This window comes from Glycine max, chromosome 7, assembly GCF_000004515.6.
Source record: "Glycine max cultivar Williams 82 chromosome 7, Glycine_max_v4.0, whole genome shotgun sequence".
Lineage (NCBI taxonomy): Eukaryota > Viridiplantae > Streptophyta > Magnoliopsida > Fabales > Fabaceae > Glycine > Glycine max.
In genome coordinates this window covers 44,296,036-44,315,149 of record NC_038243.2, presented here as the reverse complement: position 1 = coordinate 44,315,149, position 19,114 = coordinate 44,296,036, and the positions used below count along the sequence as shown (strand labels likewise).

General features: G+C 34.7%; 4 protein-coding genes across 5 annotated transcripts; 1 reads left to right on the top strand and 3 right to left on the bottom strand.

Annotated features, from left to right (window-relative positions):
- The first annotated feature begins 1,793 nt into the window (after positions 1-1,793).
- LOC100791878 (cytochrome b561 and DOMON domain-containing protein At5g47530) lies at positions 1,794-3,960 on the top strand. Its single transcript, XM_003529619.5, has 3 exons — positions 1,794-2,606; positions 2,984-3,238; positions 3,356-3,960. The coding sequence occupies exons 1-3, from the start codon at positions 1,980-1,982 to the stop codon at positions 3,680-3,682; spliced, it is 1,209 nt and encodes a 402-aa protein (XP_003529667.1). The 5' UTR covers positions 1,794-1,979; the 3' UTR covers positions 3,683-3,960.
- A 936-nt stretch (positions 3,961-4,896) lies between these two features.
- Positions 4,897-8,441, bottom strand: LOC100790820 (inositol monophosphatase). 2 transcript variants are annotated; one of them, XM_014777349.3, is made up of 12 exons: positions 8,096-8,441; positions 7,953-8,003; positions 7,821-7,871; positions 7,651-7,731; positions 7,458-7,561; positions 7,289-7,373; positions 6,892-6,946; positions 6,766-6,809; positions 5,833-5,901; positions 5,647-5,747; positions 5,497-5,553; positions 4,897-5,244 (listed from the first exon to the last, which is right to left on the bottom strand). In XM_014777349.3, exons 1-12 carry the CDS (start codon positions 8,096-8,098, stop codon positions 5,148-5,150), a joined length of 798 nt encoding a protein of 265 aa, XP_014632835.1. In that variant the 5' UTR covers positions 8,099-8,441; the 3' UTR covers positions 4,897-5,147. The 2 variants fall into 2 exon arrangements, with proteins under 2 accessions (XP_014632835.1, NP_001242017.2); NM_001255088.3 differs by having other exon boundaries at positions 4,953-5,244; positions 7,948-8,003; positions 8,096-8,337.
- Positions 8,442-10,005: 1,564 nt separating this feature from the next.
- Positions 10,006-12,224, bottom strand: LOC102663402 (putative MO25-like protein At5g47540). Its single transcript, XM_041017555.1, is given in 6 exon segments — positions 10,006-10,306; positions 10,405-10,507; positions 10,607-10,651; positions 11,005-11,100; positions 11,385-11,453; positions 12,117-12,224. Coding segments are annotated over 6 exon segments (498 nt in total). The 3' UTR covers positions 10,006-10,229.
- Positions 12,225-18,074: 5,850 nt separating this feature from the next.
- Positions 18,075-18,564, bottom strand: LOC100306670 (cysteine proteinase inhibitor 1). Its single transcript, XM_003529616.5, has one exon. It carries the CDS (start codon positions 18,498-18,500, stop codon positions 18,156-18,158), a length of 345 nt encoding a protein of 114 aa, XP_003529664.1. The 5' UTR covers positions 18,501-18,564; the 3' UTR covers positions 18,075-18,155.
- Positions 18,565-19,114: the final 550 nt, after the last annotated feature.

Below are 19,114 nucleotides of genomic sequence, written 5' to 3'. Positions count from 1 at the left end.
AATTCACAACATAAGACTAAACTTTGAGGAAAACACTACCGAACTTTTCCACGTCATTTTTAGTTTACTTATTCTTGTTAATTGTTCACTAATTATCTTATTTTGCATTAAAACATGTTAACAATTAAATTTATTCCTATATTATAAATCTGGATTCGATCTCATTACTGAATAAGAGAATCTTTAGAATTTATTTTTGAATGAGTGTTAGTAAAATCACAACAAATTATTATTCTTGTGGCAGTTTCAAGCTATCATAAATAATTTCAAGGACCTAACTAAAATATTGTAAAAAATCAATGACTCAATTACAATTTTTTAATTTAAGAACTTAATTTAAAAAGTCAGTGACCTACTAATGTATTAAACCTTTATATTATTGGTGTTTTTATTATTTTTATTTTATTTTTCATTATTTGTCAATTTTTACAAATTTATTTATCCACCATTGCTTTCATTTCCCATTAACCAAAGATAATATGTATTCATTGAACAATACTAACAGTTATCTACTTTTATATTATTGATCAAAAGATTTTTTATTTATGGTTTAAAAAAAATTAGAGGAAGGAAAGGAAGTCCCAGTTTAAAGTAGGAAAAACTCTTGAACTCAAAAAGAGTAATTACAAAATCATAGACCTTATCTCTAATCCACTAAGTTTTCAAAAGTTTTAACTAAGGGGTTGTTTGATACAAGGAAAACATTTATTTTTCCAAAATTTTGATGTTGGGAAATAAAGAGTTTCTCATGCTTTGGTTGCTTTGTAAAAGATAACATTTCCATTAAATAATATTTATTATGAATTTTTTTATCTATTTTTTTACAAAATTATTTTCATGAAAATTTGAGAATTTATCTTTCACGAGTTTGAAAAAAAAAGTTATTATAATAAAATATTACATTATTCTTTTATTAGATTATTGAATGGGATAAATAAGTACTCTTTGACTTCCTAGACTTATCTAAATATCTTGAGAATATTTTTTTCAAACTAAACAGATTTTAGTTATTTCTAAAATATATGAAATGATTTCCAGAAATACAATTTTCAACCATGAAAATTGTAACAAACGTCCCTAAGAGTTGACTATAAGAAGAAAAATTTAATTAAGAGTAGACTATAAGAGGAAAGTTTAATATTTTGCAAGCAAATTTTCTAATGAAATTCAATGAAGAGAAATAAAAGGCATTAATTCGTATTTGTCTTGAGGTTCAGATTATGGAGGCACGTCGTGCACTTTACGCTCAAACGTTTGGGTAAAGCGGCTAAAAACTCTGGTCGTCAAAAGGCTCCACTCATAAAAATCAAGCATGTTAAAATGACGTAAAAGTTGCATAATACTCCATTTACTTTGCCAAATCAATTATTATTTATTTAGAAGCACTGGTTGGTTTTAAAAAATGATAGACAAACGTTGTCAACCAGGGGAAGTAGGAATACAGATTCTCCTTGGAAAAAATCAAACCAAACGGAAGCTTCCGCACGCTGGGCGGGGATAGTTAATTCTTATGATTGGCGTCCAAGATTTCATAACTCATTAAATTTATTAAGTGTTTAATCGGTTAACAACTGATTATATTTTAGCAAAAAAAATTATTTTTTCATTACACTAAGTCATCGATCAAATTAATTATTTATTATTATTTTCTTCCTTTCTCGCACTCACGATGGTTGTTTAATAAACATTTTCTTTGTGAATTAAAAGCTATAAAAAAGAAATTGGAAGAATTTTCTAATCTCATCCTTTCACATCAACAACTCGCCCACCAAAACCCACCAACTCTTATCTTCTTATAAGTAAACTAATCCTCCCTTCTCCGTCCCTCTCAATCCCTCTCATTCCCTCTACCACCTGCTCCATTCTTCAACTAAAAGCTATTGTTTACATCACAAGAAACAAGGCTACGCTAAACTATTCTTTTGAGTTTTGAAATCCCAAGCCAATACAGATTCTCAAGCACAGCAGCAGCAAGGGATATGATGGGCAGCAGCAGCATGTTGAGGGTAGTGTTGGGCTTGTCTGTTTTGAGTTGTGTGCTAGTGACATCCTCAGCTCAAACGTGCAGAAACCAAACATTCTCAAACAGGGTGTTTGCCACATGTCGTGATCTTCCACAGTTGACAGCTTACCTGCACTGGACGTACGACCAGGCGAGTGGCAGGTTGGACATAGCATTCAAACACGCCGGAATCACCTCGACCAACAGGTGGGTTGCATGGGCCATCAATCCCAGAAACACCCTCGACCCAGCCATGATCGGTGCCCAGGCCCTGGTGGCTATTCCTCAGTCAAATGGAAGCCCACGGGCTTATACCTCGTCCATAGCCAGCACCAGCACAACGTTGGAAGAGGGAGCTATCAGTTATCCGGTGTCCGGGTTGAGTGCCACGTTTGAGAGCAACCAGGTCACCATTTTCGCCACTCTCACACTTCCAAACGGGACCTCCTCCTTGGTCCACGTCTGGCAAGATGGTCCTCTCTCTGGCACTACCCCTCAAGAGCATAGCCACGAGACTTCCCACCAAAACTCCAAAGAAATCTTGGACCTTCTCTCTGGTTCCTCCACTCAGGCAACCGGAAATTCACGCCAGAAAAGAAGAAACGTAAGCACCAATTAATCTTTTCTTATGCTTTCCTTCAACGTCAATATCTATAACTATGCCTCTCTTTGCTTCATGCTTTCCATCATAACATACATGGCACCTTTCTGTTTTTTAAATTTTAAAAGTAAACGTCTTCTGGGCACATTCTGTTTTCTAAAATTTTGCTCATGAGCATTTTAACAGAACGCTTAAAGAAATCAGAAGAAGAGGTTGATGAAAGCATCTTTCAATTTTGGAAACAATTTACAATTTGTAATAGATTGTTAGAAAGCACTTTTTTTTGTGCGAGGGAATCAAACAAGCTCCTATAGTATTGTATTTTGTTGTTTAAGTTAAGATTGAAGAGATAGATTGAGTGTGGAGATTATTAATTTCAGACCCATGGAGTGCTAAATGCGGTGAGCTGGGGCATATTGATGCCAACGGGTGCCATAATCGCAAGGTACTTGAAGGTGTTCAAATCTGCAGACCCTGCTTGGTTTTATCTTCACATCACCTGCCAAGCCTCTGCCTACATAGTTGGTGTTTCTGGATTCGGCACCGGTCTCAAACTCGGCAGTGACTCCGAGGGTGTTGAGTATGACACTCACAGAGCACTTGGTATTGTCCTCGTCTGCCTTGGAACTCTTCAGGTACGAGGTTTTCGTGTTTTGTTTAGTTATGCCATTTTCTGTTTTCTTAATTAATGTTATGCTCTACTAGTGTGATGGTACTGACAGAAACCTATGTATGTGATTGGGTTCATTCAGGTGTTTGCGCTGTTCTTGAGGCCCAACAAGGACCACAGATACAGAGTGTACTGGAATGTGTACCACCACTTGGTCGGATACGCCACCATAATCATCAGTGTCGTCAACGTTTTCAAAGGGTTCGACACCATAGAAATTTACGTAGGGGATCGCTACAATAGCTGGAAGCATGCGTACATTGGCATTATTGGAGCATTGGGTGGCATTGCTGTCTTTTTGGAAGCTTTCACATGGATCATTGTCTTCAAGAGGAGGAAGTCAGAGAACAAAATTCCACACGGAGCAAATGGTGTTAATGGCTACGGTTCTAGGCCACAACAGGTGTAGGATATGAATATATGACGTGTAGCCAGATAGATATATTGGTTTCTTTTGTAATTTTATGCATTTTTACTCCTATACGTGTGCATTTTATTGTTGCTCTCCTTTGTATAATGTTGAGGGTATTTAATTTAAGGATACTCCAGCTGCTCAGAGTCTCAGTTTTGAGGCAATTCTTTCTTAGGGAAGTGACTCAGAGTCTGGTTTAATCCATACTGTTACTTCAGGTTCAGGTTATACATTGTATTGGTTTCTGTTTGAAGAATATTTGTATTTATTATTAATTATTTTTTTACTTATATATTACTTTTTCTAGATATCTTGAGTTTCAAATATCTTTTACGTTCTACTAGGGGAACAACCTTTCTCTTTCTTTTTTCAGCTTGTGGCTAAGCAAATGAAGGAAATCTGACCATGAATTTGGTATTAAAGTATTTCTGCAAACTACTAATAAATTGCAGTAATTTAAAATTATTTCCCCCGGAACATGGACTCGAATATTAAAAACTAAGTCAGGGACTCATCAAATCATAAAAACTCAGGCTATAAATTTATTGGTTCAACTCACTTTGATAAAGCGTCAGAAATAACCGAACAACATAATAAGAAATGGCCGAAGCAAAAAATATAAAGATGTAACTAACTGATTGAAACAACTCTTCTGACCCAATTTTACTAAAAGTTGCTTAAGCTTTAAATTTAATTATAGCTGTAAAAAAAAGTTCAAACGTTATAGCATACAGCTCAGATTCCTTGAACATGGCACATTTAGGGGCACAATGATTGACCCATCCTCAATTAGAATAGACTTGGTCAGACTAAAGCAGAGCATTGAGTTCTTTTATCCTATTTCCCCTCCCCGTCCATCAAGAAAACTGGATTTTTGTAATTCTTTCTTCTCTCAACATAATTCTCTTCAAACTTGTCTTTTCTCTGTACCAAACCAATTATTTTGTATTATATAATCATCGGTGTTCATATATTATGAAATTGTAAACCAAACACGGTCCACCGGGAAGCAGACACGCACGCCAACTCCCTTTATAATAGTTTATAATTTATCGCTTGTAATATTCTCATATTTCTGACAATTTTTTTTATTTGTAAGATCATACCAAGTACCAACTACCCAAAAAATACCAACCACAAAAGACTCAGCCATCTAATAATTAAATAACATGAAATTCAAAAAGGAGTTACGGATGAGAATAAACAGAGCATTGACAAGTTGAAGCAGCAGCTCATAGGCTATGCGATGGAATTATTTTAAAGCAAGTTGCATCGTTACCTATGTGAGATTTTTGGAGAAAAAAAATAAAGAATAAATACTAATATTTTGGTAAGGTCACAAGAGAATTAGAAAAATAATTGACGCCATGAATCCCACAATTCAAAGCATTTTAACAAAAGGGAAATGAATTAACATAAGGCTGACTCAATTTCTCCTTGTCATTGATTAATAGTAAGCTTCTCACACGATTTGGTGCAGAACATCAACAAGGGCATCCTTCAAGAAAGGGTTGGAAGCTGCCACCCGCTGAGATGTGATGTCAAAATCTGCACCAGACCTGAAGCAGACGAACAAACATTAGATTTTGACGTATAAATCTTTGAAGCATATGCATAATGAATAAAAAGGACTGCCAATAGGGCATAAATTTCTTCCCACATTGCATGTTTATACAACGATATCTACATAAATGCCCACAAGATGAAGATCCATGCAGGTAAAAAAATAGCATACCTACTACCTAACAATTCAAACACTCTAGAACAGCATAACATATTATCTTGTAGAGCATCTAATTCAAGTCACTTACGGATCAAATATAACACCTCCGGCTTCTCTAACAATGACAGCACCGCCTGCCACATCCCTGATAAAAAGGAAGAGACTGTGTCAAATGTCAATCTAGGAACGTATCATATTATCATAATGCCCACCATTTAGAGGGATGTTAAATTCCTACCAAGGACCTCCAAAGCCAAGTTCAAAGCATACATCCAGCCTTCCACATGCAATTCCGCAAAGGTTTAAAGCACAGGAGCCAGTCATTCGAAGGGATCTCACCTAATCATATTAAAGGCATGGTTATGGCACAACCATATCAAACTTTAGTCCGATTGATTCCAATAGGAAGAAGACCTAGTTTTACCTTGAAAAGCAAGCTATTGATCCTATTTGTACAGGCATCTATTGTTAACTTGTCACGTTTTGTTCCAACCTGCTCTTTCAGAAATTAAAAATGAAAAGCCTTGATGAATTTCAAATCAATCTTTATTTAAAACATTTACAGTGAAACTGACCCAAGTACTCATGAATGTGAATTGATGAGTTTGGGTCATCCCATCTCAAGTTAGTATTCCAGAAAATACAATAGTGCAGGAACAAAAGAGGCAAGTCATTGGGCATGCAATTTTTTATTTATTTTTGTACAATAGGCAGCAATGAAATTTGAATTTAACACATCATGCAAACTACCTGTACCCCTACGCCCATCCCACTAGGCCTACACTAGTGGATTACCGGGGATACAATTTAAAGCAAACTTAGCAATGACATTGGCGTCACAATCTGTTAAGTGATCATATTTGCAATTAAGGTATAATCTGTCTCCCAGAAAAGACAAACTTTAATTCATTTATTACTTTCTTATATTTTCTTCAACATGTCACAGTTATTACCTGAAGAAAAGGAAAATGTTTAGATTTTGTACCTTCTAAGTTTGCACAAGCTCATGAATACAAAGGTTTCAAATATATCAGGCATGTGTTTAGAAGTTGGAATCCTTGAGAGGCAAGTAGCAAAATAAAACATAACCAGAGCATGCTTCCAAAGCATATAAAAAAAAACTGAGCATACAAAATTTATAAATCCAAAATGATCAAGTTACAAATGTACAAGATTTGAGCATCTTTGCCGTGTGAATTTTATGAGTATACTAATTATTTTTTAAATCAGGAACTCTTCACATAGGTCAGAGGGTTGCTACTTCACCATTACATTGATATTTGTCATTGATACTCTGGAGCAACTTATTCTCGCAACTTAATGCTTCACTAATGCACAATAAGAGGAGGGGACATACCTCAGTCACAAGAAGAGCGCTCATTAGTTCAGTTTGTGATGATACTGCAAAATTTCAAGGCATATCCATGAGGTGACCAAACTCAATTAACAATAACAATCAAAAGACAGAGAACAAAAGACCCACCTTTTATAGGGTTCCCATTTAGAAAAGCACCTTTCCCACGAATTCCAGTGAAAAGCTACACATGGCAATCTAAAATTTCAGTTTGCATACTAAGATAAGCAAGGGAGGAAAATAAATCAAAACAATCCACGTCTTCATACCAATATTGCTAATAGAAAATTAAATTATAGACTGTCATAGTCCTAAATTAATTACTTCAATGTCTGTATGTAGTCCTCAACAAACCATTACAAATACTCAAGGTCACTGAAAATAATGTTGATAAAAGAAGAGAATAAATCAATTGACCGCTTTCACAAACAATCTGAATTTGCATGGTAACCAAAAATAATTAAAACGTCAGGGAATTTGGAATAGTTTGGGGGTCACCCAGTCATGCAAAAGGAAAGATTCTCACCTCATTAATTATTGGATTGTAAACAACGCCAACTGTAGGAACTTTCCCAATTGTAAGACCGATGGAGACACAAACAAAGGGGAACCTAAGAAGGCAGACCAATAGTCAATCCATATGATATGAAAATATGAATGTATCAATGAAAACATTAGATGGATATTTGATTTACCCATGCACAAAATTAGTAGTTCCATCGAGAGGATCAACTATCCACGTGGGTTCATCTGTAAGTTCTGCATTGCCACCAGCAGCTGTGGTTTCCTCCCCAATGAACTAAAAAGAAAACCAACATAAAATGACCTTACAATGGCCAACCAACTCAATATTAATTGTGTGTAAAGTTAAGGGAGAGGTGAATGAACCTTATGAGTGGAGTAAAGTTGCTTGAGATGAGTAAATATGAGATCTTCACATGCTTGATCAGTTTCAGTGACCAAATCAACCTGTGCATGTATGTGCATACCAATGAAGGTGAAGAGAGTTATTGGAAAGAAATGAAGCAGAAAAGAGGAGAGAAAGAATGAATGGATACCAGTCCTTTGTGCTGCACGTTCTTGGTCTGATAGAAACCTTTCCGAATAATCTGCAATGAAAAAATATATTTTACGTTCAAAACAAAAGAAAAGAGAGAGAGAGAGAGAGTGGAGTGGGGACACAACCTCACCAGCCTTGCAAGCAGCGTCGACTGCAGATGCGAGGAATTCGGAGAGCGAATCTGTGTTTGTGATCAAAACCAAAAACAAGTAGAATACCATTTAACAATAGCAAAAACATTATTGAAATGAAATGATTGGATCCTACTCCTACCATTATCACCCATTTTCTCCTTTGCAATCAGATTGAGAACTTCAACTTGAAGCGCACCCTGCTCTCACTCTCAAATCAGGGTTCAGAAGTCAACTTATATACCGTGTAACACGAGTTGAATAGAATACAAGTCCTTGGGTTTGTGCATGGAATTGGAATATGCGGAGACAAAGATGCTTGTGCAATGTGCATTACTAGTACAAGTCCTTCCCGAACCCCATTCTCTCTTATGTAATTTCTACTCTACTCCACATTTGGCTGGGTTCGTTCAGGAATAATGCTTCCAGCATATACCAACTTTCTCTCTAACGAAGCTTCCTGTCAGCAACACAACATAAATCAAGAAGGAAATCCCTTTTTTAATTACAAAAATGCCTCCTCAATTAGGAAACAAGAGTTTCGGGGAAATTAGAGACAAATGTTGAAACTCATTTTTCTACATAATAATCAAATGAATACGAGAAAATTGGAAATTTATTTTTCTCCATTTTCTTTTCTTTATCTCTTGCACTAAATAACATAAAAACTACTTACTTTTTTTTTATTTTCTTTCTCATTTTATTGTCCATTACCAGACAAAAACAGTTTTAGTTGAGTGAAAGACTATAAGTTTTTTAAAATAGTTAAAGACAAAAAATGAAATTGCCGCTTTATTTTCTCTCTCAATCCAAATGTTAGTAGAACCGGAAGTCCAAAGCCTACTGTTTCAAACGAACGAAACAAAAAAGTTATCCATTTAGGGGCCCATAGTCAGGAATTCCATCTTAACAAGGGTGTGTAAAAAGAAGATTTGAATTCTGTCAATGTTAGGTAAGAATAAGAAAAGCATGTCACAATAGAAAAACACAAAACTAATTAATTAGAGTTTAATTTCTATATATTATATCATAATTATAAAAAAAATTATACTAACAAAAAATCATCATTAATATATATCTTAATTTAATAATTATAAAAATTAATAAACTTATCATATATAATAATTTGTTATTAAATAACAATGTAAATACTTTTTCATTTTCAGTATATAAATTATTTACTCAACTAATTATAACAAGACTCACTCACTTTTACCAAAAACAAAAAAGACTCACTATTATTTGTATAAGACTCATTAATGTTATTTTTGTATTTTTCTTTTATAGCGTGAAATGTCTGTTTGATTATACGTTGCAAAGGAGAAGAGGCGTGCCACCTTGAAGAATTCTTGTGCAAATTGTAGCGAAGGAGTCTTTATGTATGGGTTCAAAATTAGTCCGTTTTTTTATTTATAATAGTGAAAATAGTAAAAATCAATGTTTTTAAGACCAAATGACCGATCAAGGCAACTGTTCGAAATTCAATAGTTCAGCCGTTTTCGAACCAATAATAATAATAATACATATCATAACTTTGTGATACTAAAAATCATGACTTTGTAACACTAAAAACTAAAAATAAAACATAAGTTTATAAGCTTTTAACATTCAAAGTATTTACACAAGTTTAAATCAAATATCATAATACTTAGGTCTAAGTTTTAATAATACACAACAATATTCATTAACAGTAAAACATTCGTTTTCCTAACAAAAAAAATTCAAAATGACGTATTAAGCGTTTTTCATTGTTTCGCTATAGATTGATATGTTGCCGGTTTTTACCAATTTTCCAGGTCTTTGTCCAGTTCTTCTCCGGGTTGATTATGTGGTTTATTTGAACCGAACATTTGATTAGTTTACTGATTTTCTAGTCCAACTGGCGAATTTAGTTAATTTTTCAGAACACGGGTAAAAATTAAAACACACCAGTCATGTTAGCCATCATGAAGAAGTAATAGAAAAAAAATTGACATACAAATTCTAGACAGTAAGAATATAACATGGCATCGTATAATTTATAAACTAGCTGCTAGGCAAGCAAAGCTTTCTAACACAAGGAAAGCCGAATACTGCCACTGCATGTTATAGCTCTTTTCAGCAATTTATTCATCTGGGAATTACAGAACCGAAATGAAATTTCAGTAAGGAAACATTGGAATTTGTGTTGAAGGTTAGTCTCATTTTGATTAAGACTAAAAGAACTATAACAATAGACAATTAAATAATGTAAAATACCACAATGCAACTTGCTACCTGACAGAGTCTGAAGAAGCTCAAGCGATGTCCCTAGGTTCAAGAGCAGCAATTTCTTTTATAACTTGAGCTTTATCAGCTTCGAACTGTTCATCCTCTGCACGATCCCAACAAAATGAGATCATGGGAACATAATACCAGGAAAAAAAAAAAAAACCAAGTACAAATTCTTAAGAAATAGCATCACCTCCCTACCTTTATCGATTTTTAAGTCACCCAAAAGTCTAAGAAGCTTGCTTCTGTTTGCAACAAATATGCTGATGATATCAGCTGCTTTCTTTTGGTTAGCAGCAAACGGCTGCATGACAAGATAAAATCAATATAAAGAAGCAAAGTTTGGGATGTATAAGGTTAAGAATAACATTTTAAAATGTGGGCCATTATGTAACTATAATACCTCGAAAACATGAAATGCTTCTATCTGTATGCTCTTGCTTGACTCCTGCAGAAAAATATCAGCAATGACCCATCAAATGCTTGTATCAACATAACTCTAACTTCTGAGTTTTCTGTTCAACATTAAAATGTATGCTCATCAGAAACTCAACATTGAACATATCAGTGTTCAGCAATTCCGTATGTTTAAACGGGTGGGGAACAATAACAAGGCGCTTAAGTATTTTAGCAAAGCTAATACATTTTCCAGCACAAAAACAACAACTGAATAGTTCAACATTATCAAAGTTCATATCATTTCCCACCCCCCCTCCCCCCATTTTTAGTTTTTGTGTGGGGGAGGACACGAGAAAGGCAGGTGAGAAAACATGCCATTAAGTTTTACAGAAAGGACCATACTCGTAGAAGATTCATTAAAATCCTTAAGTTGTCTCATGAGCTGACATATTTGTCATTACGGCTGAATTTGAGATCAAGTAACATATCTCCCAGCAACTGTAAAAAAGGGACCAAAAACCACTCAACAAATATGCATGCATTAATTCAACTATAGAACTATAATAAAAGTAGCAATAATAGCGCATGGACATATTATTGCAAAGACTGCTTGGGATGGCTTGTTTATTTTTAAGTCAAATAAATCCAAATCTACTTTAAACAAACAAGCAAAGATTTATGAAAACATTTTCAAGAGGACAATCTCAGAAGCCCAGACTTCTCCATTTTTGCATCATCCAATAATCTTACAGTTAAGATAAATACCAAAACTTAAATCATACCTTGACAGCTTGGCGCCTTGTAATATAGTTGGAAGATTCCAACAGTTTAGAGTTATATTCATCAAAAAACTGAAAAGACAAAGACAATGAGTAATGGATGGTAACCAACTATAATGAGATAAACCCAATAAAAAATAACGTACGACAAGATAAATTGATAGGCTCACTAATAAAATATATGCAACACAAAGTACCCCCCCCCCCCCAAAAAAAAAAAACCGTAAAAAAGCGATTGTCTTAAATGGGTAAACACACTTAGGTTAATAATCACTAAAAAATGTGATTATGCAACTACAGCTGTACTAAACAGAAAATGTGCCCATCCACATTATCCTGGAAAAAAATTTTATTCCACCATATTTTAAGAATTATTTTTTCTAAAATTGAGTTTGGTACAACTTAAATTTGAAGAAATAATCACTTTTTTTCAAAATCCCTCTAAGAAAACTAACAAAAATAAGTCATTATTTCTACAAAATAAGTTGAATCAAACAAGCACTAAGTGCAATGTTTTAATCTATGAAAGCAAAGAAACAAAAAGAGATATATCTATTTATAAAATATCAACTAATAAGAATGGAAACATTAAGCATTATTATCAGGCATAAAGGAAATGAGGTTCTTGAAATTCCGCCACCCCTGATACTATTTTTCCCTGAATGTCACCCCTTATCACCTTTTGCAACTTGAACAGTTTAACCCCTCACCGGCTTCCTTATTAAACTCTGTCACAGCAAAATTCGCGATCTCTATCACGTGGGGATCATTCATTTTAACTTCACCCTGATCAATCGCAAAACCAAATAGAACAAAGACCAGAAGAATGCACTCCAATTTCATTTTGCTTGTAACCACTAATTTACCTCTTTTTTCTTATTCTAACTTGTGACAAGATATGAGTTATGTTTCTATTGTTGGCTTTCAATTTATAGTTTAAGTTGGAGTGAAATTATTTTTTGGATAAAGATGCATAGATACGACATGTTATTTAACCCTTTGAGCAACAAAGGGAGAGAAAAGAGATAATTGCAATACGTAGATATGATAATGTGTTTGTGTATTATTGTTTTTAACTTTTTGAAAAAGGGTCCTAATAAACGAGCTTATGAAAAAAATGGGCCTAAAGCATGCGTAATAGATCGACATTACTAAGTGCTAAAAGGAATAGGTATTAATTAGTTAATCCGTAAGCCTCCTATACAATCCTGCCTAGGGTAGCTTTGCTATTCTTAGCCGGTCCCAAGCCCGGATAAAAGGAGAGGGTTGTGTTAGGCTTTCGACAGCCAACGTTAAACTTTGTCGAATCTCTATGACATGGATCAATTACGTAATAATGTGAATGCTAGGTCGTTGCCCGGAAGCAACGCGCTGTATGGCTCGAGTACAGTGTCAAAAGAGCAAGAGCCGCTGCATCGCCGCCCGGATGTAGTGAAAAGTAAGCAAGGGTTCCCACATTTTCGTGAACGGGTGTGGGTAAAGAAGCTAGTTCATGACAGGAGGATTCGCTTTGGTACATGGAATATAGGCACACTTACTGGAAAATCTATGGAAATAGTGGATGTTATGGTGAGGAGGAAGATCAATTTTATGTGCCTACAAGAAACTAAGTGGACAGGAGAAAATGCGAAAGAATTAGACAACTCGGGATTTAAGCTGTGGTATACGGGAAAAATCAGATCAAGAAATGGGGTAGGGATTATTGTGGACAAGGAGTGGAAGAAGGATGTCGTGGATGTAAGAAGAGTAGGAGATCGTATCATAGTCTTAAAATTGGTAGTGGGACAGGACACCTTTAATGTTATTAGTGGGTACGCACCTCAGGTTGGGTTAGCAGAACACTTTAAGGTAAAATTTTGGGAGGATCTAGAAGGGGTACTTCAGGATATACCCCAAGGAGAGAAAGTTTTCCTAGGAGGGGATCTCAATGGACATGTAGGTAGCGTGGCTAGAGGTTTTGAGGGGGTGCATGAGGGTTTTGGCCTAGGGGAGATGAATGGGGAGGGTAAATCCATCTTGGAGTTTTCGGAGGCTTTGGATCTTTCTATAGCCAATACATGGTTTAAGAAAAGAGAGGAACATCTTATCACTTACAAAAGTGGAGGGACATGTTCTCAGATAGATTTCTTCCTTATCAGGAAGTCTGATAGGAAGTATTGCTTGAACTGTAAAGTTATCCCGGGAGAGAGCTTGACTACCCAACATAGAGTTTTGGTTATGGATGTAAGAATTAGAGATAGGACAAAAAGAAGAAGTCCTCTGGTAGCACCAAGGATCAAATGGTGGCACTTGAAGGGTGAGAAACAAGGAATCTTCCAACAAAAGATATGGGAGGGTTGGTGTGGACAATCACAAGGAAGTGCAAATGATATGTGGAACAAGATGTCCCAAGAGATTATTAAAGTGGCTAAAGAGACGTTGGGTGAATCTAGAGGTTTTGGACCTAGGGGTAAAGAATCGTGGTGGTGGAATGAAAATGTTCAGAGCAAAGTTAGAGTAAAAAAGGAGTGTTTCAAGGAGTGGTCTAGGTGTAGAAATTCTGAAACTTGGGATAAGTATAAGATAGCTAGAAATGAAACCAAAAAGGCGGTGAGTGAGGCAAGAGCCCAAGCTTTTGACGGACTATACCAAGCTCTAGGAACCAGGGACGGAGAAAGATCTATATATAGGCTTGCTAAGGGTAGAGAGAGGAAGACTAGAGATTTGGATCAAGTAAAGTGTGTTAAGGATGAAGAAGGCAAAGTCTTAGTGCATGAAAAAGATATCAAGGAAAGGTGGAAGGCGTATTTCCACAACTTATTTAATGATGGATATGGATATGACTCTAGCAGTCTAGACACAAGAGAAGAGGACCGGAACTATAAGTACTATCGTCGGATTCAGAAACAGGAAGTAAAGGAAGCGTTGAAAAGAATGAGTAATGGTAAGGCGGTGGGGCCAGACAACATACCTATTGAAGTGTGGAAAACTCTTGGAGATAGAGGTCTTGAGTGGCTCACCGAACTCTTTAACGAAATTATGAGGTCAAAACGCATGCCGGAGGAATGGAGGAGAAGCACGTTAGTGCCAATCTATAAGAACAAGGGGGATATACAAAATTGTGCAAATTATAGGGGAATCAAGCTCATGAGTCATACCATGAAATTATGGGAAAGAGTGATCGAACGGAGATTAAGAAAGGAGACTCAAGTTACTGAGAATCAATTTGGTTTCATGCCGGGAAGGTCGACCATGGAAGTGATTTATTTATTACGGCGGGTGATGGAGCAATATCGCATGGCCCAACAAGACTTGCACTTGATTTTTATTGACTTGGAGAAAGCGTATGATAGAGTGCCTAGAGAGATTTTGTGGAAAGCTCTAGAGAAGAAAGGGGTTAGGGTTGCATATATTCGAGCTATCCAAGATATGTATGATAGGGTATCGACTAGTGTTAGGACACAGGATGGAGAGTCAGATGATTTTCCCATCACAATTGGTTTACATCAAGGGTCAACCCTTAGCCCCTACCTTTTTACCTTAATTCTGGATGTCCTCACGGAACAAATCCAAGAGATAGTGCCGAGATGCATGCTTTTTGCAGATGACATAGTCCTCCTTGGAGAGTCGAGGGAGGAGTTGAATGAGAGGTTGGAAACTTGGAGACGAGCTCTAGAAACACATGGCTTTCGCCTAAGCAGAAGCAAATCGGAGTATATGGAATGTAAGTTCAACAAAAGAAGGAGGGTTTCTAACTCAGAGGTGAAAATAGGAGACCATATTATCCCTCAAGTCACACGGTTTAAATATCTTGGGTCTGTAATACAGGATGATGGGGAAATTGAAGGGGATGTGAATCATCGCATTCAAGCAGGATGGATGAAATGGAGAAAAGCATCGGGGGTGTTATGTGATGCAAAGGTACCGATCAAGCTAAAGGGAAAGTTTTATCGGACTGCGGTAAGACCGGCGATTTTGTACGGAACAGAATGTTGGGCGGTCAAGAGCCAACATGAGAATAAAGTCGGTGTAGCGGAGATAAGGATGTTGCGGTGGATGTGTGGTAAGACTCGACAGGATAAAATTAGAAACGAAGCTATTAGAGAGAGGGTTGGAGTAGCGCCTATTGTAGAGAAGATGGTGGAAAATAGACTTAGGTGGTTTGGGCATGTAGAGAGAAGACCGGTAGACTCTGTAGTGAGGAGAGTAGACCAGATGGAGAGAAGACAAACAATTCGAGGCAGAGGAAGACCCAAAAAGACTATAAGAGAGGTTATAAAAAAGGATCTCGAAATTAATGGTTTGGATAGAAGTATGGTACTTGATAGAACATTATGGCGGAAGTTGATCCATGTAGCCGACCCCACCTAGTGGGATAAGGCGTTGTTGTTGTTGTTGTTGTTGTTGTAAGCCTCCTATACTTAGGAGTAGAGTCGAATCTATGAAGTTAATTATGTTATAAAATAAATAATATTGTTATATTTAATACTAATTTTTTTAATGTATATTTAATGCTTATGTAAATTTAAATAACAAATTTTGTAATAATTAATTTTAATATAACTCATATGATTACCTAATTCATATGATTTTTTAATTTATTAATTTTTTAATAGTAAATGTTTTTTATTTATAAAAAAAAATATACAAATTAAATAATCCGTATGAGTTATATCAAAATTAATTATTACAAAATTTATTATTTTAATTTACATGTGCATTAAATATATATTAAAAAATTTAGTGTTATATATAGTAACATTATTTATTTTATAACATAATTAACCTATTAACTCATTGGTTAGAGTATCGTGTTAATAACCTAAAAGTCACATGTTTAACTCTTGTTTGGCCATTAATTTTAAATTAATTCATAAAGTATATTTTTGAAAAAAAAAAACACGGATGGAATTGATAAGGACCAAATCTTATGGGAGTTCAAGAATTATATAAGAAAATAAATAAATAAAAGTAACTAAAAATACAATAGAAAAGTCCTAATTTTAAAAAAAATCAAACTTGATTAATCTTTTAACCAGAACTTTGACTGATTCAATGAACAAAAAATTATTTAAACACAATGGTTTGTTATATATACATTTTTATCAATGTATATATAATATTAATATAAAGTAAAATAATTGTATGTTAAAACAAATTTTATAAACAAATTTTTCAAACTATATATATATGGATATTCAGGTATTAAAATTTATAATAATTTCATAAGGTTAACTAAATTTTTAGTTTCTCTTAAACTTTAGATTTTTATTTTTAGTAATTATAAATTTTTTCAATATTTTTAATCCTTCATTTAATTTTATTCATCGATATTAGTTTTTAAGAGATTAAATTTTGTGAACTGATATTGATGGAGAAATAAAAAACTTAAAATAGTCAAAACAGGAACAAAAAGTATAATTAACTCATAAACATACCGCATTATAAAATATTAAGACACGAATTATTGTGTACTTATATATTTATGAATTTATCTATATATAATCTTAAAATAAAATATTTTGAAACATATTTTATATGTCATTTTTAAATTAAAAAATTAATGTATATTTTAATACATATATAAATTTAATTATTAAATTTAATAACAATTAAGTTTATTTAATAATTATTTTAACATATAAAAAACATTAAAAATCAAACATTTAATAATTATATACTGTACTTACTTTAGAAATTAAAATTTCCGCAGTCCACACTCCACACAATAATCGTAAATAATTTGGGATGATAATGCTAATTGACACGCGCACAGTAATACCTTTTTTATTTTATTTTTGTGGTATAAACGTTTTTAATAATTTATTTAGTCTCAAATATCATACTGTATATGATATGACCCTTTTTTAAGATTATTTTTTATAAAATATACAGCTGTACAAGTAGTACAGGTAATGCTTACATTCAAAAAGAGATTGAGTCTGGCCACAGAAATCTCAGGCTAGATACCTTTCAAAAAATGTGAAACAATGAACTATCACTACGAATAAAAGGTTGATCTTTAAAGACAATGTTGTTCCTCCAAAGCCACATACTACCGCAGGCATTTCCATCTACGAGACTTGGTTCCTCTGCGGCAAAACCACCATCCACCTAAAGACATAATACCAGATCTGCGATGTTTTTGACCATGAAAGTCGGGAGTGAGTCTTCATCTGTGAGACCCAGAATGTGGTTTGTTGACCTCCTCTGACTTTCCTTGTTACAAGATCCTCGAACCAGCCGTATCTTGCACTGTAGTAGTTTGAGATATGTTGTATATCTCTCCACCATTGGGATGGGTGACAATACATCTTGACAAGAGACTAATGTTAATGCCAAACCCCCATCATTCCTAGGCAAAGAGCTTTTATGGAAATGAACGGACAAACCAGAACATGGTTCAAAGGAGCCAAAATTTGATTTGACCTTTTGATGCTATCAATTAATTACAAGACTGTTGGTCATTCACTTGCAAAATGGGGTAAATATTTACTCCCAGAAATAAAAACAAAACGAAATTCGCGGCCACTCTCAGAGGTGAAATGCACACGTTACGATGGACAAGAGAAAAAAACAAACAAAAACAAAACCGATTAAATGCATTACGCCTTGTTGCTTATTTGACATCTTCAAGTTTGATCGTTTTCTCGTTCAGTCAATCAACCATCCTTTCTGCCTACTATTGGTACACGCATAATTAATAAAAATAAATTAAGATAAAGAGGCCATTCTCATTCACTTAACCTTTTTATTGGTTAAAATAATACAGTAGAGAAGATAAGACAAAAGAGGTTAAGCATGAAGAGGGGTAAAGGAGGTAAGGTTTCTGTAATGCTCCCGGGCCCACGCCTTCTCATAGACAATTGCTTGGTAATTGTTGGAGTCGCTGGCGGTGAGGCTGAGGCGGTAGTTGAGGCCTGCTACTACCTGAAGGTCGCCTTTGATAACCTTCACCAACTTTAGCTTCTCACCGGATTGCTTATCGTATTCCGTCACGGCGAAATTCGCGATCTCCGTCACGTGAGGATCGTTAATGTTCTTGATGGGGTTCCATCCGCCGGGTATACCCTCATCCCAACCAACCGCACAAGCCAAGAGAACAACAAAGACCAGAACAACAAGACACTTCTGTTTCATCGTCAACCGCTGGTCTTTTTTCCTCCTCAGTTATGACTTGTGCATGCTACTGCTTCTAATTTATAGTTCAGTGGATGGGCTTGGGCCACAAACATATAAACGCATGTTAGAGTATTCATTATTCACTGTCGGTGGGAAGTTTTTTTCTTTTTTATTCTTTCTCCCCCTAAGGAAATAAAAAAAAAAGTAACTATTTATTTAAAATAATATATATATATATATATCAACATCATTCTTCTTTTCTAATATAATAATTAGGCATAATTTTTGTTTTTGTTAATCCACATTTAGAAAAGAAGTACCATGCAACAAATATAGTAATAAAACAAATAAATAATTTATTTATACCAATTTACAACTTTTTTAGATAATTATTAGATCTGCTACTAAAATTAAGAAGATTACAATGATCATTCGAAAAAGTAATCAAGATTGAAAAACGTGAAAGCGTGAGCGCTTGCAAAACTGTAGCTAAAACGTAAAAACTAATAAATTATAGACAATTTCGCACGGAAACTAACTAATTAGCAACAAAATCTCCAATCCATTTTTCCTTCAATAATTGGTGGAAGAAAAGATTACAACAGAAAATTGATAAAATCTTTTCCGCCAGT